The sequence below is a fragment of the Penicillium argentinense genome (assembly GCF_028826775.1).
Source record: "Penicillium argentinense strain IBT 30761 chromosome Unknown utg000010l_segment0_segment0, whole genome shotgun sequence".
Lineage (NCBI taxonomy): Eukaryota > Fungi > Ascomycota > Eurotiomycetes > Eurotiales > Aspergillaceae > Penicillium > Penicillium argentinense.
Window position 1 is genome coordinate 3,214,883 of NW_026622669.1, and position 23,604 is coordinate 3,238,486.

General features: G+C 53.1%; 10 protein-coding genes across 10 annotated transcripts; 4 read left to right on the top strand and 6 right to left on the bottom strand.

Moving 5' to 3' along the window:
• Nucleotides 1-390: 390 nt before the first annotated feature.
• N7532_010873 (uncharacterized protein) lies at nt 391-2,228 on the top strand (the record flags this gene model as incomplete). The annotated part of the gene is made up of 3 exons (XM_056623364.1): nt 391-1,787; nt 1,855-2,052; nt 2,111-2,228. 3 exons carry the CDS (start codon nt 391-393, stop codon nt 2,226-2,228), a joined length of 1,713 nt encoding a protein of 570 aa, XP_056470780.1.
• Nucleotides 2,229-5,113: 2,885 nt separating this feature from the next.
• Nucleotides 5,114-6,289, bottom strand: N7532_010874 (putative C2H2 transcription factor; the record flags this gene model as incomplete). The annotated part of the gene is made up of 1 exon (XM_056623365.1): nt 5,114-6,289. The coding sequence occupies one exon, from the start codon at nt 6,287-6,289 to the stop codon at nt 5,114-5,116; it is 1,176 nt and encodes a 391-aa protein (XP_056470781.1).
• Nucleotides 6,290-7,707: 1,418 nt separating this feature from the next.
• Nucleotides 7,708-8,380, top strand: N7532_010875 (uncharacterized protein; the record flags this gene model as incomplete). The annotated part of the gene is made up of 2 exons (XM_056623366.1): nt 7,708-7,760; nt 7,810-8,380. The coding sequence occupies 2 exons, from the start codon at nt 7,708-7,710 to the stop codon at nt 8,378-8,380; spliced, it is 624 nt and encodes a 207-aa protein (XP_056470782.1).
• A 96-nt stretch (nt 8,381-8,476) lies between these two features.
• N7532_010876 (putative L-cystine transporter) lies at nt 8,477-9,586 on the bottom strand (the record flags this gene model as incomplete). The annotated part of the gene is made up of 4 exons (XM_056623367.1): nt 8,477-8,842; nt 8,924-9,362; nt 9,441-9,458; nt 9,543-9,586. The coding sequence occupies 4 exons, from the start codon at nt 9,584-9,586 to the stop codon at nt 8,477-8,479; spliced, it is 867 nt and encodes a 288-aa protein (XP_056470783.1).
• Nucleotides 9,587-10,282: 696 nt separating this feature from the next.
• On the top strand, nt 10,283-12,725 carry N7532_010877 (uncharacterized protein; the record flags this gene model as incomplete). Its single annotated transcript, XM_056623368.1, has 4 exons — nt 10,283-10,430; nt 10,495-10,862; nt 10,921-11,636; nt 11,693-12,725. 4 exons carry the CDS (start codon nt 10,283-10,285, stop codon nt 12,723-12,725), a joined length of 2,265 nt encoding a protein of 754 aa, XP_056470784.1.
• An 866-nt stretch (nt 12,726-13,591) lies between these two features.
• N7532_010878 (uncharacterized protein) lies at nt 13,592-14,992 on the bottom strand (the record flags this gene model as incomplete). The annotated part of the gene is made up of 1 exon (XM_056623369.1): nt 13,592-14,992. One exon carries the CDS (start codon nt 14,990-14,992, stop codon nt 13,592-13,594), a length of 1,401 nt encoding a protein of 466 aa, XP_056470785.1.
• A 283-nt stretch (nt 14,993-15,275) lies between these two features.
• On the bottom strand, nt 15,276-16,127 carry N7532_010879 (F1F0 ATP synthase subunit delta; the record flags this gene model as incomplete). The annotated part of the gene is made up of 6 exons (XM_056623370.1): nt 15,276-15,308; nt 15,370-15,459; nt 15,523-15,611; nt 15,700-15,830; nt 15,904-15,926; nt 15,996-16,127. 6 exons carry the CDS (start codon nt 16,125-16,127, stop codon nt 15,276-15,278), a joined length of 498 nt encoding a protein of 165 aa, XP_056470786.1.
• Nucleotides 16,128-16,899: 772 nt separating this feature from the next.
• On the top strand, nt 16,900-17,551 carry N7532_010880 (60S ribosomal protein eL29; the record flags this gene model as incomplete). Its single annotated transcript, XM_056623371.1, has 4 exons — nt 16,900-16,966; nt 17,047-17,098; nt 17,340-17,442; nt 17,516-17,551. Exons 1-4 carry the CDS (start codon nt 16,960-16,962, stop codon nt 17,549-17,551), a joined length of 198 nt encoding a protein of 65 aa, XP_056470787.1. The 5' UTR covers nt 16,900-16,959.
• Nucleotides 17,552-18,234: 683 nt separating this feature from the next.
• N7532_010881 (uncharacterized protein) lies at nt 18,235-19,842 on the bottom strand (the record flags this gene model as incomplete). Its single annotated transcript, XM_056623372.1, has 2 exons — nt 18,235-19,457; nt 19,584-19,842. 2 exons carry the CDS (start codon nt 19,840-19,842, stop codon nt 18,235-18,237), a joined length of 1,482 nt encoding a protein of 493 aa, XP_056470788.1.
• Nucleotides 19,843-20,795: 953 nt separating this feature from the next.
• Nucleotides 20,796-22,019, bottom strand: N7532_010882 (phosphotransferase family protein; the record flags this gene model as incomplete). The annotated part of the gene is made up of 3 exons (XM_056623373.1): nt 20,796-21,495; nt 21,570-21,865; nt 21,921-22,019. 3 exons carry the CDS (start codon nt 22,017-22,019, stop codon nt 20,796-20,798), a joined length of 1,095 nt encoding a protein of 364 aa, XP_056470789.1.
• Nucleotides 22,020-23,604: the final 1,585 nt, after the last annotated feature.

Genomic DNA, 23,604 nt, shown 5'->3' on the forward strand with positions numbered 1-23,604 from the left:
ATCAACTTGCACCGTCTTCCCCCTCCCAGCCCCAGTGAGACCTGCAGTCTGACGGAGCGGACGAGTCGACTGGTTCTCTCTGTCTCCCCATCGATAGTGGTGATGGTTGATTCCCGCTTGCTCGCTGCTTGCTGCATTCGCCTCTCTGCCATCGAACTCGGAAGAGTTGTCTCGTGGTCTAGCTGCTGTGGTCGACTGTCGCAAGCGGGGTGAAATGCAGTGATTGTCCGCGGTACAGAGCTAATCCATGCAGTAGACCCATTGACAGAGGACCACAACGTGAGGACCCGACCTCGTGCTATGCTGTGCGATCGAGCTCCAGGGCACCGCGAACAACACATCTCCTCCCCCTCCCTCCGCTAGGCGCCGCATGCGCCCGGCCCTGCCTCCATGACGTCCGACCTCTACGACTCGGACGATGCCATGGGCCGGTCGCCTCCACCGGTGGCGGTGAAACCCAAGTTACAAGCGGACGAACCCCTGCCGCCGTTCGTTCCCAAATCCGACGATGCTCCCGACAAAAGCGAAGGCGACAAGGGAACGCCAGACCGTTCCCGTAAGCCGCACTGGCCGGAATCCCAGACTCAAACGCGTCACGGCGACTCGGTGCTGATCAATTTTTTAGCCCCAGACCGTCCGGATATTGCTGCCTATGCGCGCGAGAACCCGTTGACGGACGGGCTCAGGCAGGATCGGAGTTCAGAGGAGAGGAAGCCACCGGCACCGTGGGAGGGCACGAGGGGGTCAACTTTGGCGACGACTCCCGCGACAGCAACGATAGCGGCACCAACACCGACACCGACACCGACAGCGTCAGCGACAGCGACGGCACGGACGACTATAGCCACCCCGGCAGCACCGCCAGAACATTCTCACAAAGAGGAGGGACCGGACTATTCTGCAAAGGACCACGAGCGATCACTATCTCCACGCAACAAGTTCCCCACCACGCTACCCCCACCGGTACCGTGTGCGCCGGTGGATATCAACAACAACAACAACACCCACCTCCACGGCTTCAAGTCTCCGCCTCAGCGTCCGCATCGTCCCAGTGTGTCCACTCTCACCCAACCAGACCGCAGACTTTCGATCGACCAGCCTCAGCCTCCGCCTCCACTCAGTGACATCAAACGATCCCCCGACCTCAGGAATCGCATCTCCCTACCGTCTCTGCCGTCTCTCCAGGCACTGTCTCCTCCGTCCTCTTGCGCCGGCACCTCCCCCGATAGCGGCAATAATAACAACCAGATCCTGCCTTCTATCCATTCGGCCCTCAGTGGTCTCTCCTCGAGCGACTTCCCTCCGGCGCGACACAATGGGCTCTCACCCTATTCCTATCCTCCATCCGCGACGTCACAAAATGATTCGCCTCACGATCGTCAACTGCCGAGGCAATTCTTCCCCCAGCAAATACCACCCAGCCCATTCTCGCACTTTTCCCCGGTGAGCCTCAAAGATGCGTCAAATAACCCGTCCCCGGCGTCGCAGCCATCGTTTTGGAGACCGCCAGTACCTCCGGTCACACAACCTCCTCCGCCTTCGCAGGCTGCGGAGACCCCGCACCACCCGCCGACTCCTTACGACATGTCTCCCATGACCACGAAAAGCCCCGCAACGAGCTATCCGACGCCGACTGAGCAGATTGCTCCGACTCCCCCGGCTGGTGTTTGCGAACGAACTGCGTTCAGCTCTACCCCGCAAGCCAACGGAGTCGCGACGACGGGCAGCTACAAGTGCACCCATCCGGGATGCACGGCACCGCCTTTCCAGACGCAGTATCTGCTCAAGTAGGTGCAACGAGGGAAAATAAGTATTCCCAAGTAGAAAGATCCAGTGCTAACATTATTCCTACAGCTCGCATGCGAACGTTCACTCGCAAGACCGGCCACATTTCTGTCCAGTCGATGGCTGCCCTCGTGGTGTAGGAGGAAAGGGCTTCAAGCGCAAGAATGAAATGATGCGACACGGTCTGGTGCACAATTCGCCGGGCTATGTCTGTCCATTCTGCCCGGATCAGCAACACAAATACCCCCGCCCAGACAATCTTCAACGGTATGTTATTATTTGATTCGTACACCGTGGTATGAGGATCACCATTAACAGGAGACAGACATGTCCGCGTTCACCACGTCGATAAGAATAAAGACGATCCGATCCTCCGGCAAGTCCTCGCGCAGCGGCCGGTAGGCAGCACCCGAGGGCGGCGGCGGAGGATGAACTCCGGATGATTCATAATCTCTCTTTGTCCCCTCCGAGAGCGGTGCCATACACGATGTGCATCCGCCATGCTGCAGCCATGGCGTTCACCCAACCACCAGTACACGGCAGTTCCTCGAGAACCCACTTACGCGTGACGAATTTCCATCTGTGATACCTTTCTTCCAGCCGTTTCCTGCACTGTTCCTTCGATGATACCATACCACATGTCACTCTGTTAGAAGCATGATGATACACGGGCCATTCGTTTTGTTAATTCTATTTTCGGCAGCGTTACCACCCCGCAAAATGGTCCATTCGTTTGTTTCTCTCTTGTCTTTTTTAAATCGAGAATCTGGTGTCGACTTCTTTTCATGTATCTGGATTATATGGTCAGCTCGACTGGATCAGCACCAACAAGGAGTTTTGAACAGGGTACTACTCAGTGCTTTAAATTTTGTACAACTTTCTTTCTCACATATCATACTAGTCTTATGATATGTCAGTAGATGTCCTGGGTGAAGAATCATGCGCTGTATGGGTCAATGATCGACAGCCTCGAATGCATCAAGCACGTTCTGTGTGGAACCCTCTACTCCGTTCCAGTCACAACAACAACTCTCACCTAAGACTGGGGGACTAGCAGGGAAAAGGTGACAGCCATATCACGTGCGTATATCTTATAGACTTTGGACAGAGATCTTCACGTTTCTCTCTCTGAAAGGTAGGTTTTCTGGAGGCGAATGCCCGTGCTAATGTGGTTAAGATTGTCATGATCTACGCGGCAGCCAACACGAGGCTGAATCTCCCGACCCCACCACGAGAACATCCAGCATTCGGCCTCACCAAGTCATACAGAGAATAGATATGGAAAAGGGAAGAAAAAAAAGCAATTTCAAAACAACCATGATTAAAATAGCAATATCCACACAGCCCCTCATACGACACGAAATGTCCAACAATCCTACCTCGTAAAGAATCCAACCCAGCATATCCTTACCCTAGGCGCGTGATTTTCTGGAAGGTTACACAGCGTAGATGTCCCTGATAAGCCTGGGGAAGCCAAACCAGGTTTAGGGGTAGTGACTCAAATGATTCATCCTGGCCAGCGATCAATGCCACGTTGTGGTATGCCATGTGGCCCGGCTCGAGGAACAGAGCCCCAACGAGAGGAATGGACGATAGAACCCCAGGGACTGCTAGATAAGGGATGAAACAAGGAGCATCGACGCCTAAATTGTAAGCTGGTACCTTTCTGTTTCAGAGATGTACATGACAGAGCCCGTGAGAACCCGACAAGTACCTGAAGTACAGTATGTACCGGGTAGACTTCTATGCCTTGTAGGGTGGGTATTCCCAACGGGTTCCGGAATCAAGTCAAGTAGTATTCCCGAAGTATTTTTGCTGAATACAATTGTTGATGCATGACGAGAGCAGCCAATGGAGCGTTCAGCCGCGCCCCCCACCCCCGGGGAAAAACAGCAGGTGCTGAGCATTGGCGAAGGTTCCAGAGAATAAAGTTGACCACCGTCGCGATCGACTCGCCTCCACACCGCGCCATGCCTCTTGCAGTTTAGAGGTCCGAGGCGCGGAGGATTCCCAGAAACCGGGTTTTACGGCGTCTCTTGCTTCGCACGCAAGACAGCGGCGACCACGGTGGGGAGACAAGAGAGGCGGGTACACCAGATCCGCTCCCAGCCGTCGCAAGGCCTACCCCAATGGGCGTAGCTTCAACCAGTCTTCGAATGAATAGCCTTAGGATGGCTCGCACTTCGTCAGGGATCCCAGGCAGAGCTTAGCTGGCATTAGCCTGGTCAAAGACCGGACTGGTGCGCGGGTGGAGTCCCCAAAGAGGCGCAGCTGCGTACCGACACTTGCTCGATCGGGCCATGTGTTGCGACGAGGCTCGGTGCAGATCATTCCAGGTGGGGGGTTGGGATTGGTGACAACTCAGCTCGGTCGGAGATGAGGGGAGGTTAAGGGTGAAGTGGTGAGGGGGAGATGAGGTGGCAGCCGGTGCCGTCCACAGCCCATACTGCTTTTGTGGCGTATCTACTATACCCTAATGTATCCTAGCTAAAGTGCCTGAGAGCACTACAGGGAGATAGCGGCTTCCAAGGTATACCCCAGGGTAGTAGGGATTTTAGGTACCTGTACATACGACTAGTACATACACCGGTTTGGCACCTCTCTCTACTTTGCACCAGGCGGTTTGCGCACTCGGTTTCTCGAAACGGTCGATCAGTGGACTTCCGCACGGCCAGGGAGGACCTCAACGGTCATGCTTTAAAAATAAAGGTGCGCGATGTTGTGCTGCTTCAGTGTTGTGTACCGATGAGAAATGCGCACATTCGAAATGGGGCTTCGATCTGGGCATTCTGCCCAGGAGTACACATGTCACAGACCCTGAGACGCGGGTGCGGAATTCCGCTTCGAGGCTACTATTTTTACCAAATATCGCAAGTAATGAGCCTGAAGCCAACCTCAAGGCTTCCTCAGAGTTCTATGTAACTGCCAAAATAGAGATATGACAGAAAATCACAAAATAAATATCCAAAATAGAGGACTTCTGACAAAAGACTGTAGTTTCTCATTGGCCACAACATACTATAATGTCCAATTCCTATTTTGAAATCAATATCGGAAGATATCGAAACAATCGAAGGGCGTTCAAGCTCCCAGGCTCACCGGCCTGTTTCTTGGGCTTGGGCTGCCTGCTCCTGAAATCTAATCCATGTCAATCCATATTCGCCTATTCACCAGATCCTGCTATTCCCACCCGTAGTTGTACATTCCCAGAAATAACACAAGAAATGAAAGAAGAGAGGCAAAAAAAAATCAAAGAAGAGCAAAGTCCTTGCACATCGTAAACCTCGTAAGTCAATATCGTCCGTAATTCAGGAACCAGAATCCATGATCAACGACTTCCGCCTCGTCGATGAATCCGTCGCACATGATCTTTCATATTGTCCACTCGGCTGAAAACCCGTCCACACCCATCCCATTCGCACACAATCCCGGGGTTATGCTTTGCCTCATGGCGCGCACGATCTTTCTTGCTGGAGAATCCGCCTTGCCTGGACTGCGGGCAACCCTCGTGTCGACAGAAGAGATGCTTGCGGTGACGATTGAAGTGCTTTCGCAGATCGCAGCCACGTCGGAACAATGCCTGCGAGGTGCACCCAGGGTGGGCACAGCGCCAAACCCCCTCACCCGCAGGGATTCCATACCGCGTCAGATCGGCCGGGTTGAAAGGGGGCGAGGATGACTTGTACTCAAAATCGGAGAGAGTGGGGGCCGGTGACGTGCTGATGGCGGACGAAGAGTCGATAGAGATGGCGGTGGCAGAAGGTGAGAGGAAGCTGGCATCCTGTGCCGGAATGGACAACCAATGCTCAGCGGAGGTGCTCACGCTGTCGTTGAGACCCGAGTAGACGTTTGGGGACATCTCCGCGGGAGGGAAGGCGAGTGGGCTCATGGCCGGATATGTCGTTGTGGGCTGGTAGAAGCTGCCGGCCGGATCACTCTCCATACACCACTTGTTGATTTGTTGCGGGGTGTATCCATTGCTTGCTTGAATTTCTGAATGCATTGATGGTGTCGGCGGCCCGAAGCTATAGTATGGTGGCATGAAGGGCGACGTCGAGGCCGAGCACATGGTAGGATCCACCGAGGGGGAAGGTTTCAATTCTTCCGCGTTTGAGGAGTTGGACCAGTTGTACAGAGAATCCATCGGGTCGTTTGTGGAGTCCCGCTGGTCTGATAAATAGCTTTCGGGGGCTAAGAATGTTACAGAGTGCGCGTGGGCTGGGACATAGCCTGCCTGTGGGTTGACGCAAGTCGAATGAGGATGACCGGTAGACGAGCTGACAGGAATCCCTGTCAGACCTACCAAGGTGGAGGGGTCCAACGATCTGCTGCCAGAGCTGCCAGGGGGATTGCTCTCCCAATCGGAGGTTCTCTTCGTCGACATGCCGGGTACCGAGTATACAGTATTGTTGGTAAAAGGGCTCTTTTCCGAGAACAAGGAGAGAGGGTCGACCTCCCGGTCAAAGTCCAGCAAGGCGTTGGAGGGAGAGTAATGAGCTTTCATAGCAGCGCCCTTTCTTTCGTTTTTCCTTTATTTATTTGGCGTTACTTCACGGGGAGACAGGCGTGCAATTTGTTCAATTCTGGTCGTACGGCGAGCAAAAGCCGAGGGCCATCTGCCGAACTTCACAATTTCGCAATGGGGGAGCGTCTATGTCTTGGGACGAAACCAAATCCAAAGATATCGATGGACCCCAAAAATAAAATCGCACACGGTGGTGGATGACGAGAGCGAGATTTATAAGCTCCACGAGGGGGAAGGATGATTTAAATGTGGCTTGCATCCAGGGACGAGGACCCGAAGCGCGGTGCAGCCGAAGTGTATATAAAGAATCTCGGCGAGGCAGTGCTTCTTCTGCGGATGCCCAGGCGTTCCGTATTGGAATGGAAATTCAAAGTTGATCTGCAGCGAGATTGACTCAGATGGAGCCCGTTGGATAAATATGTACAAGAGGGAAGAAACATGCAGCTCCCGGTGGTTTATCATCAGTGGTGGGGGCGGGCCCAGGTGTGCATGGGACGGGGAAACGCACACCGGCCCCATGGTACCAGAACGGTGGTTCTGGCCATAATACACAGTGATTCAGATCGGTCAGGGCTGGGGCATGTCCATGCAGGCTCTGGCAGATCGACGTAAGAGTGCCAGTAGTGTGTTCAATTCGAGTAGGGCTGAACCAACGGGTAATGCAGTGAAACGGCAGGGGTGGGGCGCTCTAAAAAAAAGCACGGCCTTGTCGACTGCTGATAGGGCCTCTGTACGAACAGTGTTGTGAGCGGTGCCGGTGACTGGCAGTGACTGGCAGTGACGGGCAGTGACGGCGACTCTGGCCTGGGGGAGGCATCTGGTCGAGCCAGTCGGACCATGTTCGCGCCGTTAAACCAGATTGGGGATTGCTGTCGGCCAGCGTCATTGGCCACGACGGCTGGGGTTCCACCAGGGATTGCAAAGCCACCACCAAAAGGCCAAAAGCACGTCCGGCCGACTGGGTCAATACCTCGGGGCCCTTGGCGGGGCCTGCGGACATACCCTGCCCCTCCATACTGGATGTCCATCTGAATACACGGCGGACCCTATGAGCGTCGCCCGAGTGGGCCGGCGGGTGGGCCTTGTCGGGACAGATCGATGGGGCCGCAGATGTCGAGGGAGAGCCTCCTGCCTGAGGCTTGTCGCATGCTCCAACAACCCGATCCGTCCTGTTTCCAATGCGAGGTCCCAATCGTCTTGACCGTCGGTTCAGCTGCCAACCAGCCGCTCTTCATTCCTCGGACGCCTAGACGCAACGGCAGCATAAGGGTAGTATCCATCTATTGTGGCCATGCTCGCGGGGTGAGATGGCACTAGCTGCCGAGATGGCCAGGACAGGGCCTGGGGTTCGAGACAATCGCATACTACGTGAGCGATCCTTCCTGAAACAAGCAAGGATGGCGTATAGCAGCGCCTGGGAGGACTTCGAAGGGTTGGCATGCGGCCTGGGGTGCGTTCGTTCAGCTGATCCCCGAGCAACCCGACACCGACGATTACAGCCGAGCCCGGATCCCAGTCGCACGCCCTGGCAGCAGCCCCATTGGCCTGCTAGCTTTTAGCGCCCTGGCCGACCATTCAGCGTGCGCCAGGCGAGCGCAAAGAGGGTCGCCGCCAACCGCGAGCAGCGGTGTCGCGAGTACGACGGGTATACAGAGGGTACCCGAGTACCTCCCGTCGTCGTCCGGCACACACGCAGCTGGAAGCTTTAGGGCTGATGGTCCACAACGAGTGCCCGACTCGTTCCTCCGCACGCTGCCGGATCCCCCTAAATGTCAGCCACCCATGAGGATTGCCAGAGCCGTCGAGGAGGGAGGCACGGTAGGGCTGAGGGTCGGCGTGGCTGCTGCGGCCTCGGATCGGAGCTACGAACCCCACGGATGCGACCCGCGGATCCCTCGGGCCCTCATACACCAGATCCGACATCAATACGAAGATGATGAATCACATGATGGCCTCGCGAACCATGTCTCATCGCTTCGGGTTTTGCGTCTCGGTACTTGCTTTCCCCTCCCCAAACCAGTGTCTCTTCTTCTCTGCTGCTTGCAAGAGGATCGTTTTCTACAAAAATAGTGTGGTTCCCCACAATGATGTCTTGGATTTGGCCCCTCGGCGTGTGCTCTATCTGATCTCTTTCGACGCTCGTTGGTGGATCGAAAAATCCATGTCTCATGCTCGACGGCCATGGCCATGGGCATCAGTCAACAGAGGCGTCGTCGGGTCGTGGGCGCGCTGCGCCTTGGGTTCCTCCGCATCCCGATATAGGATATAGTGTTGGACGATGAAAATCAAGTCAAAGAAAATGGTGACATTGCCAAGCAGGAGCTTCACCGGGTTTCCGGTGATTCCGCTCCAGTCGCGCTGGAGACTCGAGTCCAGCACCAGCTGCACCAGGGAAAGGACACCTCCCGCCAAGTCGAACAGCATCGGCGCAATGCTCCACCCCACTGTTGACTGTCGCTTGTAGTTCAACCACGCCTGCGGAACATACTTGACCACCGTGATCAACAGCTTGATATATGAGAAAGCATAGATCTAAGACCCGACCCGAGGTTCCTGCGTTAGCATTTCGATCAAGACTGTTCCGACGGCTGAGATCGACCGGATCTCACTTACCACATCAATCCAGGCCCACCCTAAAGGGTCATTGCCAGCATCCGGGCTTCGGGCCAGGACAATCCAGGTGAGCACCACAGGTGCAAAGATGGAGCCCCAGAACAGCCCAAGCATCGCCCGACTGATCCGCTGGAGACGGGAAACATGAAAGCCCCAAATCGAGGGCCAGAATTGGGTATAGATGATTATACTGAGGATGGTGGCATGCGCCGCAAATGCAAAGTCGTTGAACCGCACGGTCGGTTCTGTCGCAACCGGGTGTCGGGCCGCATACTGGTCACGAATTAATGGCGAATACAAGAAGGCTGCGGTATAGATGGTGTAGCAGGTAAAGCCTAAGAAATTGACCGTCGGATAGTCGATCGACAGGCCCACGGTAGATTTGCGCTGGAAGTTATAGATTGGTTGAGGGTAGAAGGATGCCGACCAGCTGAACATACTGCACCGAGGCAGGTTAGTATACTTCTCCGTGAGAGAAAGGTGTTTTCATCTGGAAGGAGGGTGGCTGGCAACATACTAGGCCCAACCCAAGAGGCTGTCGTAAATCATTAGTATCGGAGTTCAGCCCCGCCATCAAATCAAAGTCATCCAAATGTACATGTTGAGCACCGTGACTTACCGAGACAAAGCTCGCACAAATATCTCCAACTGTGATTCCGGCATTGCTGGATGCAGCTTTATGGAAAAGTCTCCTTGCTGCCTTCTACTTCCCAGGGGCGACTCGGAAACCAGGCGTCGACACCAGACAAGAGGGAAATGACGAGCTCGCTTGCCCCAATTTGGGGTCAATGGCACAAGGTCTCGTGCCGATAAGATCACATGACTTTATCTGATGCGGCCCACCCAGAATACACCCGCTTCAGGAAGGCGGTTAGAGCTCCGTTGCTGCGGGAATGCGCTGGCACACTAAACCCTTATTGGAAAACAGTTGACACGGCGCTCTCAGCCCGTCTGTGTTGATCCTGTGCGACTCTCGCTCGTTCTCCATCGAATATCTTGCCCGTGGCTGACTTTACAATCCTCTTGCATCCTGGTCGACTTGGGCATTAGCATCTCGTACGACTTCCTCTCCTTCTTCTCCCCCCGGCGCTCTTCAAGTTCTCCGAACTCTCTTGCTTACACCGTTATCATACACCACTTAGACAACGGATCCAGAACCTCATCTATTCCCCAATTCCATCCAAGCTGCAGTCCAAGAAGCAACAACTACTTTCCGGCGCCTGTCATACAGCATTCCATCCACGTCCTTCCCGTCGCATGGTGCATTCTTCGGATCGGGAGATCGCGACTGATCTCCTTCGGTAATCCCGACATTCCAGAGCTTTACGATCGCACAAGACTTCGGCAACAGCCAGCGTCATGTCGGACTCGGGACTCACGGCTGCCGGGAGCAGTACGTACTCGTCAAACACACTCCATGTCGGAGATGGAACATGGGACTCGCAGCGCGACACGTTCTTGTTGCCCAATCTGATGGGTGTGAACTTTGAGACGATGCGATACAATGGTGAGTTGGCGGGCACCTTCAGAACGCCAAAATCACTTTTTTGAGCCTAACTAACCGATCTTAGGCATGGGCAATCGCTTCAAAGATATGACCGGATACCACTCCATAATCATCGCCCACGGTGTCATCGCAACAATTGTCTTCTTGGGTATCGTCCCAATTTCAACCTTGATCATCCGATACTACTCCAGATGGAATCCTTACTGGGCATTCAAGCTTCATGCTTGGTGTCAGGTTATGACGCTCCTTTTGACAACAGTGGTGTTTGTACTTGGCTGGTTTGCAGTAGGACCGGAGAGAAGCCTGACCAACCCACACCATGGCATTGGCCTGGCAATCTATGTTATGGTCATTTTCCAGGTCCTGTGGGGTTGGCTTACGCACAAGATGGAGAGTAAGAGGAAACGACATCGCATTCCATTAAAACTAGTGGTGAGTCTGAAATCTCAAATGGCCCCGGCTATAATCAAATGACTGACATCGCATCCAGATCCACCGCTGGCTCGGCCGAACTTTGGCAATCCTGGGAGTCATTCAGATCCCCCTAGGTCTGACATTGTATGGATCGCCTAAAGTGCTGTTCATTTTGTATGCGCTAGCGGCATTCGCGCTGCTTGTCACCTATTTCGTACTGTCTTATCTCTACGACGACGAAGGATACCATTTACCAAGTGAGCATGGCAGCCGATATGACGGCCCGTCAGTCATCGAGGAGCAACATCATCACAGCGGCCTCGGGGGTGCCTTAGCTGGAGGTGCTTTGGGTGCTGGATTGGCTTCTATGTTCCGACGACGACCACGGAGCCGTACCACCAGCCAAGCATATGAAGAATCCCGAACGTCCTACTCGGACGAGAAATACTCGGACGAATCTTCTCGCCATGGCGGAGGCGGTGGCTGGGGCAAGAAGATCTTAGAGATCGGTGCACTGGCTGGCGGTGCCATGCTTGCCAAAAGCTGGTGGGATCGTCGAAAGAAGCGCGAGGAAGACTCTGAAGCGGGACGCTATAGACCTGCTCACTCCAGGACTGACAGCTATACCGAAGACTCTTTCAGTCGCCTAGAGGAAGGGCGGCCAGAGCCTACTCATCACGCACCACTTAATCACCCCCAAGCCGGCCGCCAAGCAGACCCCAGAGCCCGGGATCCTCGTACTATTATGACAGCGCCTACTCGACAGAGCCCCCGAGGCGTCCCTCGCATGGAGTTCGTGATGCTGTAATGGGTGCTGGTGCCTTTGCTGCGGTCAAGAGGCTATTCAGCCGCGGTAAGAAGGACGACGAGGAAAAGCGCCGAATGGAGGAAATTCGCCGTCAGGATGAGGAAGACGAGCGACTCCAAAGAGCCAACAGCAAACGGCGCCAGCAGACAGAAGGATTCTATCCTCAACGCCGTCGACCAAGTTCGTATACCGAAAGTGACCTCACGCCAACCGATTTTACCCCTCGTCCGCCACGTCACCCATCCCATGGCGACTCTCTCCTTTCACCGGAACCTGTTGCATCAGGCGCTGTTCCAGTTCATGGAACCCATTCCGACATTCCTCCTGTTCCACCAGCGCATCAGCATGTTTCTGGTGATTTGATTTCTGAGGTACCGCCTTCTTCGCATGATGGTGAAGAATGGGCAACAGGCGCCGCCGCTGGTGCTGCCGGCGCAGCAGCGTTGGGAGCTGCCAGCAATCGTCGCAGCAGCGTAGGCCGCCACCGTGACGATAGTCGACATCGGGACGATAGTCGACGCCGAGATGACAGTCGGCATCGCGAGGACCATGTTGAGTCTCCACCGGTATCAGTCAAGGTCAAGATGCACGGCGACGGGCGCCATGTCACTCTCCGCCGGTTGACTGAGCAAGAGGCCGCGGCCAGTCGCGAAGCCAGACGTCGAGAACGCCGCAACTCTCGCCGACGCGCAGGCAGTGCAAGCTCTCTATCTGGTGACGAAGGGCGTGAGAACGATCGTTGGCGGCGTGTCGAGGAGATGGAGCGGAGACAAGCGGAGCAGATTCAACGTGAGCAGGCCGCGGCTGTGGCGGCGATGCACACAACTGGTGCTCCCTCAGGAAGCATTCCCTCTTTCGCCCCGCCCCATTCGCAAATCAGCGATATGCCACCACCGCCTCCAATTCCTCAGGCTGCACCTTCGAGCATGCCCTATGGCCCAGGCAGTGTCACCTCGCCCACATGGACAGGCACCGAGGCCAGTGGGTCTTATGCCAATAATCGTCGACGTCGACGAGCAGAGCGGGCACGAGCACGCCAAGAACGACAGCAGCATGGCGTGGAGTTTGAGTGATACAACACGATGTCTACCTCATTTCCTACTTTATGTTCTTCCCCGTTCTTCGCGATGTCTTCCCACTGGATATTTGCCACCATGATTTGTATAAAATGGGATTCCCTTGTTTTCAAGCCCACGTGTGGATATGAATGGCTTCATGTGTGATGGATATGTTTTTTTGCGTCTGGATATGTTGCGATGGAAATGACTTGGTTTGGGTAGGATACCTTTTTTACGACGCAAGCGAAATTTATGGAATTTTCTGATTCGGGCACGAGCAATACTGGCGCGCTCAAATTCGCGCCCTTTGTTTGTCATCACCCTATGAAAACTTACTTCGTTGATTAGTTGCTTAATGTGAAAATAGCTCTGGTACAATTACAGCAATCTTGCCCACGTTGCTGTGGTGGTTAAATTTTTAGGTTGATGTAGTGGAATACTGAGTAGTAGTCGGTTGGTGGCTACACCGAGAGAATCACGATATCCAGATTCATTTATCCGACGACCGATATTTTTGATTTACACGAGTAAGTCATAACTGTAAGAGCTCAAAAAAGAATTTAAATTGGTCAATGAATGAAGTTTAAACTTGGCATAAGCTCCAGGCTGTGAAATCCTGAGGCTGTAAAATCCTGACTGCAAGAACCCCATAAATGTGAGTTGGGTATTAAATACTTTCCTAGGTATACATTGAAACTCCTCAACACAGACTCTCGGACAGAAACAAATAAAAACCCCCATGAAGGAGGATACTCGAGCACGCGCGTAAAATATAAGAGCATGGTGATAGAACTTGAAGTGAATAGCCGAGGCACTGCGGTGGTATTTTGGCGAATGGAGCCGTAACTCATGCGCCAGCCATTGATAAAAGAAGAGCCCATTTAGTGGTGAGTTCGGTGGTCCGAGAACAGGATGATCTCCATACCTAGCTTGGATAGAAGCGGGATAATAAGCTCAACCGCCAAGGACCAGAATAGGTGCAAGATGAAAAGCAAGGCAAGGCCGGGGCGTGTATGGGCAAATTGATTGATAGCATGGAGCATGGAAAGAGGGACACGCAAAAGGAAGGAGGGAACAACAAAGAATGTGTGTAGAATCAAGTCATTGACAGCGGTGTTACACACAGCACTCCGCGGATTCTCTTCTTGAAGCCAGGTACTCATTGGCCGGATAGTATAGGTCAGCTGAAGATTCATTGCTCGAAGTCCGGCACCAGAGAATTGGATGGAGTTGTGAACACGATGCAGAGAAAGCGATACGGCGACTAGGTCGAAAAGTTGGTGCCGAGGTGCCACGGAAGGAGTCAGCCCCGGGTCAACTGTTAAAATACCTGCCTCCCGAGTATGACTCTCTGCGAGACTTTTGGGCCGAGGTGTGTTCGAAGACCCGGCTTCATCATGTCGATGAAAAGGGGATTGAGAGAGTGATGAAAATCGAATTTCCGGCTGCAAGTTCATAGGGTTGTACGGGATCTGCGTTGCTTTTTTGGGGCTGCGGTATGGAGACGTACGCTGGGCCTTAACATGAGTAGCGCTTCGCCACTTTTCAAACTGTTTTTTCTGCCGGAAAGAAGCGATGTAGTCTTGCTTTCGCTCCACTGACGGAACAGGAAGGTGCTTTGGGCGCGGTGGATGGCGCGGCGGAGAATCTGGGGGCGGGGTGAAGCGAACACATCTTGCGGATAAGATGACAGTATCGATTTCCTTCCTAGGGTGAGACGTAGAAGCTTCGTCCATTTTCTTGGGCCGGGGAATCGGCGAAATGGAAGTTTGGGGTCGGGTAACGAGAGCATCGTCGCCGTCGAGTAAGTGAAGGGAACTTCCAGGTGGGCGCCAGTCAAGATACATGGTTTGGATCTGGGGGGCTGAGCTGGTACGCAAATTGTCGCGATTCTTGTGCCGACATGCGTCTTGGAGACTTTCGCAACCGTTACGTGACGCGGGGGCACTGCGTGATACCGGCGTGTTCTGTGGATTCAAAGGCTCAGTGAAGTCATCCAGAGAGTGGTATTTGTCCATTTCGACATCCAGTTCAAGTGGAGGATATTGCTTTGCGGATTCTCGAAAAGGGAAAGTCTCGGAATCGTCGAGCGTAGACCGAACTTCAAGAAGCCTGCCGTGAACACCGAGATCCATCTCTTCCATCTCACCATCACCGCCATAGTGCGGGCCATCAAAGGGCACCACGGAAGCAAAAGAAGGCGAGTGGAAGTCAACCTCTGCAGAGTCAGTCATGGCCAGACGAGTATCGATTCTTCCCAGCGGGGTTCGCATTGATTGCATGGTCAGCGCGGGGAGTGGGAATAATGAGGGGGAAAGAGTCTTGTTGAGCCCGCAGTCGAAGGTTTGAAGGTCACGAGGGAGTCACGAGATATCGAGACTGTGTCAAAGGAAAGGGCGTTCCGTCTACCGCAAGCAGGGAAAGAATAAAATCAACGAAATACCATAGGTACCTTAGGGTACTACAATTGTAGCATTGTTAAAGAGAATTGCTATAATTCTACACGTTTAAACAGGGTTTAAACACGGTTCAAACAGAGGGAAGTGCGCGAGTGGATATGTACATCTATTTGACGTGGGCCTGCAGGGTTTCGAGAACCTGTTGAATCGAGTTAGCTTGCGGTCTTGTGTTTCCGGGAAAAATTGGAAGATATTCATACCTCAAGCTCAATCTTGGCCTCAGCGATGTCCTGCTCGCTGCCGTTGCCACCGGCGATCTTCTGAGCCTCACCAATCTGGTTGCGGATGGCCTACAAAAATAGAATATCAGTATCGTTCAAGTTCTTGGGATCGCAACAGTGAGTGGAACGTACGTCGACGCTGAAGTCCTCCAGAGGGAAACCTTCGACGGCGTTGATGCTCAGCTGAGAGTCGGGCTGGACAACGGCGAAACCACCGGAAACTGCGTCTCCTGTTAGCTGATATTCCTCTTGCGCTGCCGACCCTTGTTCGACACTTCTAGTTGGTTGCGGTTTAGAGGTCGGACATACGGAAGTACTGCTTGGTAGCGCCACCCTCCTCAACAATCTCAACGAGACCGGGCTTCAGCTGCTCGATGGAGGGAACGTGGTTGGCGAGGACACCCATCTCACCGGAGGCGGCAGGGATGTTGACCTGGGTCCTGTGGTCGCGAAGGTCGAGTCAGTATTCAGGGACTGCTGGTAACGGCGCGGAGGGAGAAAGGGGTAACAGACACGCCAGTCGAGCGGTAGATAGTCTGTCGTAGAAATAACACATTAGCTTATGAATCCCTAGTCGGATGTCAATCCGGGGAGGCTCAACGTACCTGGTGAGGCAGGGTCAGGGACAGCTTGATCTTGTCGGCAACAGCCTCGGCGTATCCACGGCGCTGGATGGGAGCGCTGAACATGGAGGGATAAGCCCGGAGGGCAGAGCGGGCAAAGCGGAAGGAGTTCATTGTGAAATGATTGGGGGGTGGAACGGCTGGAGAGATCCCTCTTGAAGGTTGCGTCTGCGTTGCAAAGGTCGAAGTCGGAGCGCCGGTTGTTCCCTAGCGGCCGGGTCACGTGGTGAGACCACCCGGGATCAACAAATGCGCGCTGCCAGCCAAACAGCCAACATACATAAAACGCTCCATGGCGTCTATTTAAAGTGTAGATCAGGTAAATAGGAATACCTCCCATTGTTCGTCTCTCTCCATAGCTCACAATTTATCTACATGAGGAATTTCCAGCCATTTCGGAGAGAACCAAAATCTTGAGAGTACACGGGACCGATGAGAGCGGTCACTTGTTCCAAATTAAGGATGGAAAAAGGAAGTTTAGATACAATTCCTTGTTCAGATACCATTTCAATGTATCCGAGCAGGCCATACAGACGTGAAGGAGATCGTAATCTGTATGATCTGCTTCTATAGTTTTAGGTCACGTGAAGCTGCTTCTTGTCTCGATCACGTGATTTTCAGATTTTCTCAAGCCTCACGAGAAGACTAAATATGCACTGATTGAAGACAGAAAGACTAGAATTGGTAGTCGTACCATTCGTCAAAGAATGGCAGTTTCTTAGAATAATCGGGAATCCTCTATATTCGCCTCGACTCCCCAATTGTACTGACGCAATCGATCTGATGCAGCAGTCCGGCCCATATTGAAGCGTCCGTGCACCACGGCGGTAAGCGAGATCCCACACAAACGGAAGTAGCCCTAGCCGACCCTCCATTTGGGTCACCTCCGGGAATACCTCTTCTCTCACCATCCCGTCCACGTCAATCAACGACAACATCCGACAAGATGGCCAGTACGTCTTCCCAGCATATTTCGAGTCTCCTTGCCGCCGAGACATTGAATTTCCGATCGCTGACAATTTGCGCACTACAGAGTCCAAGAACGCGTCCCAGCACCACAACAGCCAGAAGGCTCACCGTAACGGGTCCGTATCCCCTCTTGCCCCTCGATTCCCACGGCACCGAACGAATTGAACGACCAGGCTACCAGTCAGCCGAATACATTCGCCAAGGAGAGAATGATAAGACCGACCCGTTAGACATGAGGGTTGCAAGGTGGATCAATCTTGAAAGTGTTTTCAAGTCAAACCGGGCTCGGTCTTTCCCTTCTCCTCCAATGCCACAACATTATGCAGGGCACCGTTGCTGATATTTATTTGCGTGCAGTATTAAGAAGCCCAAGACCAACCGTTACCCTTCCCTGAAGGGTGTCGACCCCAAGTTCCGCCGCAACCACCGTCACGCTCTTCACGGCACCGCCAAGGCCCTGGTACGTTCAACCATTCGCCAGCATCTACATTATATCGGTTGCGGAATAAAACGGAGGCTAACAAATGAAACAGAAGGAGCGCAAGGAGGGCAAGCGTGAGCTCGCATAAGCGCGGACGACGTTGAAAATGGAAATGGCTTGAAAAATGAGCGCGCAAGGACACGGGGACAATAACGTGCGATGACCAACGAACGGTCCGCTTTGTCGAATCAGGCCTGGTTTTCTGTTTAGTCCTTGCGCGTTGTGTCTGAGGTTGTTTGATATACAGAAATCCAACAGGCTTCAATTCGAAAAAATCACAGCGGCGGCATTCCCAAAATGGGAGTTGATACTCCCTTCTCCGTTTAGTTCTTGCGATCTGCTTCTACTTTTGCTGTGTGCAGTACCATTTCTGACTCGCAGTCGACTTGTTTCCTTTTTCATTTTCTCTTATGTTTCTCCTCGAGCATAGCTCGATTTCCCCTTCCCCGCTACCACGGCATATGTGTGTACAGCAACGTGCTTATTTCCATGCGCGCCTGCTGAAGGATTTTTATTACGTGCCAAGAAAATCTCCCAAGCCCCCTACTAACCAATCGCTCTTTCATGCCCTCTCTACGGCGAATGAGTGTCTGATGGACGGCTACATACCCGTAAGCAGTAGTACAGATTTTTGAGAGTCAATATCAAGTTTGAGCAATTTCCCAATATTTCTGATGTCATTGCATATTTTGAACTAGAGTGATTCATTCACGGACCTGGCGGTTTCCGCAATATGGTCATCAGCTTTGTGTACCTCCACGACGGTCAATTTCATACTTTCCAGACAATCAAACGTTTATCAAACCCGCCACTTATAACCCATTCTTCATGACTTGGTTCCTTCCCGCCCACATCTGAGAATTCAACACGTCCTGACCAGACAGAGCGTACTTTGCTGCCCGGCTCATGGCCGCCCTTCAGCATCGCGACGACCTTGCCTGTCTTCGTCTCAATGCCGCGAATCACACCATCATCTCCGTTGACCCAGATCCCCGAACCATCGGGTCGCCACGCTATTTGCGGTGTGGAATATGCCGTTTGGGGTGCAAGGGTGTTGGCCTGGACTAGAATGGCTGCATCTTCGCGATTCTGCAGTGCCAGAGCCTCAAGGGCCTGGGAGGCTTGTGTCACTGCAGCATCGATATTCGTTTCATCCTTGGCCTCCCTTGACGGGAACAGAAGACGTACGATGATCACTTTCATATGCGGTAATGTTGATGTAGCAACAGCTAAAACGCCGGGGTCGTGTGGACTAAGCGCCATATGTGCTGGGGAGAAAGCAACCCAAGCATTCGAATGAGGGGCCAGATTCTGGTGTCCCAGGAGGTGACATTCGGGAGGAGATAGCCCTTGGGTATGGTCGGCTGCAATCCCACTCTCTGTCTCCGTTACCGATTCAATCTCGTAGTAGTATACGTAGGTGGAATCCCGCCGGGAAACTAGCAGAAACAACTCGCTTGTATCAACATGAGGAACAAAGAGTAAGGATTCTGGGTTCGTCCTTGTCTTTATGCAAGCCACTGGCTCTCCGATCACTGGCGAATTTGTTTCTTCCCCATCAGGAATATGCATGCGGTATAAAAGAACGCTCGAATCCCACCCAGCGGTAGCGATCCAGAACTTTGTAGGATCGCGACGGTCCTTGTGGGCAACTACCTTAACGGCATACTTTGCATGGTCTTTTCTTTTGTCCAGTGTAACAGATCCTTGCTGGAGCAGCAAATGCCCTGACATGTTGGTCATCAGGACAAAGCGGCCCCCGAGGATCGACACGTATGAGAGGACGGGCGAGTCTGACAGACTGGAAAAGGAAGTGAGTTTCTCATTTCCACCCGTAGCCATTAGGAGATGCACTTGTCTATCCGCACCCGTGGAAATGATGAATGGTCCGGACGACGTGTTGGCACTGTCACAAGGCTTCTCCCACGATTCAACTGACGCAGCGAGAAGATTTGATGACGTTGGAGTTGAAACCACCGTCGGTTTATTGGGAGCTGGATACTTGTCAGTAAGTCCGAAGCATGTTGGTGGTTTTATTACAGTCCTTCGAGTTTCCGTCCCGTTCTCCAGCCGCAAGACAGATAGACCTTGCACAGACGAAATGAGAGAATCGAACTTACCTGGTTCGCTCCAAGCACCAGTCTCTTTATTGCCATCACCATATCGCTCAAAATTCACGCTGTGGTCAAACGCCATTTTCTCCTCCAGCAAGCTCTGGATGGACCAGTTGTTTGTGTCATCGCCGGAGCTCTGCCCCACGTCGGGGGCCAGTCCGGCTTCGCGGATAAAAGCCTGGAGAGTCTCCGAATAATTATTTGTTCGGAGAAACCGAGCTACCAAAGCGCTTGTCAACGCTTCGATCGTCGTGGTTGGCGCCATGATCTCCTGACTGTCAGGATGCTGCAAAGATTTGGTCCGTGGGGAGGTGGCGCTAACCCAAGTGGTACCGTTCGGTTGAAGGTAGGATGGCTGTCAAAAATATAGCTTACTGCCTCCCGAGCCGAGACACCACACATGGCGTAACCAGTGTACCTAACCCTAGTGTCCAGTTAGGTACGCTACGGTGCAGTGTATTGTAGTGATTCCGAAATGCATCCACCACCCCCGGATTGATCTCACTAAAAATTCTCTCTAGACCATCCAGAGAGACTCACTGCACATTCAAGCTGAGCTATGTGATGCAACGTATCACACTCCTCCGCAGCTTTAAGATTCAATACTATTGATTTTCTAAGGTTTTCAGCTAGATCGTTCCATCTTCGTTTTGATAATAGATACCACTACATACTGACACCCTTTACGCCCACAGACTTCGACATGGCCCATATTGGTGATATCCCTGATGCCGAGAATGGCACGTGATCGAGCTCAATCTTAGATAAGTCACGTGGTGGGCTTTTGGGTATACCGTATAGCACCTGAGAGGAGGTGCTGTTACACACTGAGCTTCCGCCCTATTGTGACCCCGTGGGGCTCTACCTTACTACACAAGTGTAGCTGGGTTTGGTATACATTCATAGTGTGTGCAGTCACGCCTCCACTTAGACACCATTGATCCTGACAGAACTAATGCACTTGAAATTCCAACCACCGCCTCTTGCTCAGGAGATTAAGGATTTCCTCTTTCACTAGTTGTCTGCTTTTTTACGCTCAACTTGACTTGTCCGATACAGTTTCTGCTAGTCTTTTCGAGCTGTGTTTTGCGAAACCGGGATATACGAAGCAAAATAGTGTATGCACCAAAAATGGGATGTCTTTGCAGAGACAGAAACTATGTACAAGCGTGGTCCACCGAACACGATGGTACAAGGGCATACCTCACATATGCTCGACTAGAGCTTGCCCTTCTGCTGAGCCAGCTTCTGCACCTGCTGCACGCGTTGCCATGCTCCCAAGGCAAATGGCTTGGCCCGCTTTCCGTAGTCGTTGGCCCGCGCACTGCTGGCCTGACGGGCTGCAAACCGTGCTGCAATGCCCTGCATGATCACCGAACCCCGGAAGGCGAAGAATGCATCTCCCCAGAGGATATCCTCCGCTGGGTTGTATCCCGATACCTCGGCATACCAACTTATGCATTCTTCCCGTGACGGCAGGCCTGGCGTACGGCCGGGCTGGAACGACTCTGTCGACGAATCCGCCCCTTCCATGATATACGGGCTGGTGACGTTACAAAAGTCCGACAAGGGATGGCCGACTGTCGCCATCTCCCAGTCCAAAATACCAATCACCCGTGCCTCAGTCTTGTGGAAGATCAGGTTGTCGATCTTGTAGTCGCCATGAACCAGCGTTCCGCGATCGCGCGGCTGGGACGACTTCTGCGAGAAGAAGCGCACCATATCTTCAAAATGGGGCAGATCCCCAACCGGCTCCTTGCTGTCCACATCTTGCACCTGTGCCTGGGCTCGCGAGATCGTCGTGAAAGTCGCGATCTGTCGGTCATAAAAGCCGCTTGGCTTGCCAAAGGTCTCGAGGCCGACGGATTTTGGGATGACTCGATGGAACTTGGCCAGCGTTTGAACTGCTGATTTCCAACTACAGTTTGTGAGTCAGGAAAAAAAAATCATTCTCATTTTGGGTGCGACAAAACTGGAATAAGTAGAACTTACAGTGCTTTCCTTTCCTCGCCATTCACGCCCGGCATCGACGGGTCGGTGAAGTGTCGACCGTCGAGGAACGACATGATGTAGAAGGGCGTGCCAATCACGCTGTTATCTTCGCAGAGACACAAAGTATCTGGGACGGGCACATCGGTGTCGCCTAGGCTCCGAATGATCTTGTACTCTCGCTCCACCTTGTGGGCCGTCTTAGAGAGAAGCTTGCCCGGTGGCTTCTTTCGCAGCACGAATTTCAGGCCATCGGCAGTGGTCAGTTGGTAGGTCGGATTGGATTGGCCAAATCCGAACTAAAGTAGAGAGTTATCAGTATTTAGTAACACTACAAGGGCATTGTTCACGCACTTGTTTGACATCTAATGGGGTCTTCAGGGCTGGCACGTTCTGGTCAATATACCGCTCCAGCGACGGAATGTCTATGGGTTGGCGGACGGCTCCCGCCATGGCGATGAGGTCCGGATATGGGAGAGACAGGCAAAAGGTTCAAGGGAAGAGAAATGGATTAGGTTCTTTCGGGGGATATAATGTACAATCGAAGCGAAGAAACTCGGGGGAGACAGCCGGGGTACCTCGGTCCAGCAACCTCGGTCAAAGCGGGGAGCCAGCTCGATGCAAACATGGCAAACATGGCAAACACCACAGCATCAACAAACACCACAACCAAACAATGCAAAGCTGCGACTAGGAACTACGAACATGATAAGGTGCTTTCAATACCCAAGGTTGTCCTGCATCCAAAATTGAGCCATTTGGGAAATTGAGCCAACAGCGATGATCCGGTCAGATGAAAAATTCAGTGCTGACAACCCGGTAGAGTCTTCTTTATATAGTAAAATCTGTAATGGAAAGATCTCATTATAGTGGTCCAGTGATGGTGGAGGCAGCCCGCGGGCGGTAAGCTCCAGCTCAAGGCCAACAGCATGAACTTCAATTATACATGATAATGGCAGATGCTGCTTTCCAAAGTTGAGATTGGATCAAGGATTTACTCGGATGCTATTGGTATTCTTCCATGGGACGATCTCAGAGCATCAAAGTCGTTTTTAGGCTGCGAATAATCAAAGCTCCGCATCCGACAAATCCTCGCAGCATTGGGAAGCGCGTTGGCGGTGAACGCGTCCCAGCGGTGAAACGCGCAAGGGACGGCGCCTACAGATATGGTTGGTGGGCACACCGCAAGTCTCGTTTATCAGAACTCGGTCCCACTCGACTTTCCTTATTCTCCTTCCCAATTGCCTTTCGATCGCGCACTGCCATGACCAAGGAGACCACCCCGCCCACCGATTCAGTCCCCGCCACCCGCAAACCACCTTCGCTTCCCGCCTCCCCGCTCGCGAAACGCACCAAGACCAACGACAACATGACTGCCTCCGCTGCTCCCGCCGTGACCTCCATCCAGCAGCATCTGCCCCCGTTGCTGGTGAAGAAGCTGGTCGACTCTGCCCGCGCCCCGACCCGGGGCTCGGCATTCGCAGCCGGATACGATATGTACGCGGCGAAGGAGACTGTCATCCCGGCCAAGGGCAAGGCGATGGTAGATACCGGCATAGCGATTGCTGTTCCGGAGGGTACTTGTGCGTGGTCCCGCTAGATTGTCGAGAGCAATTCATGTTTAGAATTGAGGCTAATACTTTGCGGTAGATGGCCGTGTTGCTCCCCGCTCTGGTCTCGCCTCCAAGCATTTCATCGACACCGGTGCTGGTGTCATCGATGCCGACTACCGTGGCGAAGTCAAGGTGCTTCTGTTTAACCACTCTGATGTCGACTTTCCCGGTATGTCCAATACCTAAAGATCCGAGGACAATTCTTCACTTATAGCTGGATCTGGCACTGACCCATTGAAAAGTCAAGGAAGGAGATCGTGTTGCCCAGCTAGTTCTGGAGAGAGTAGGTTGCTCAACGAGTTGTCCATTGAAAGTCTTTCTAATAGATGTCTGCAGATCTACACTCCCGAGGTCGCTGTCGTCGAAGAGCTCGAGGAGAGCGTGCGTGGCGCCGGCGGATTCGGCAGCACCGGCGTTTAAAGAAT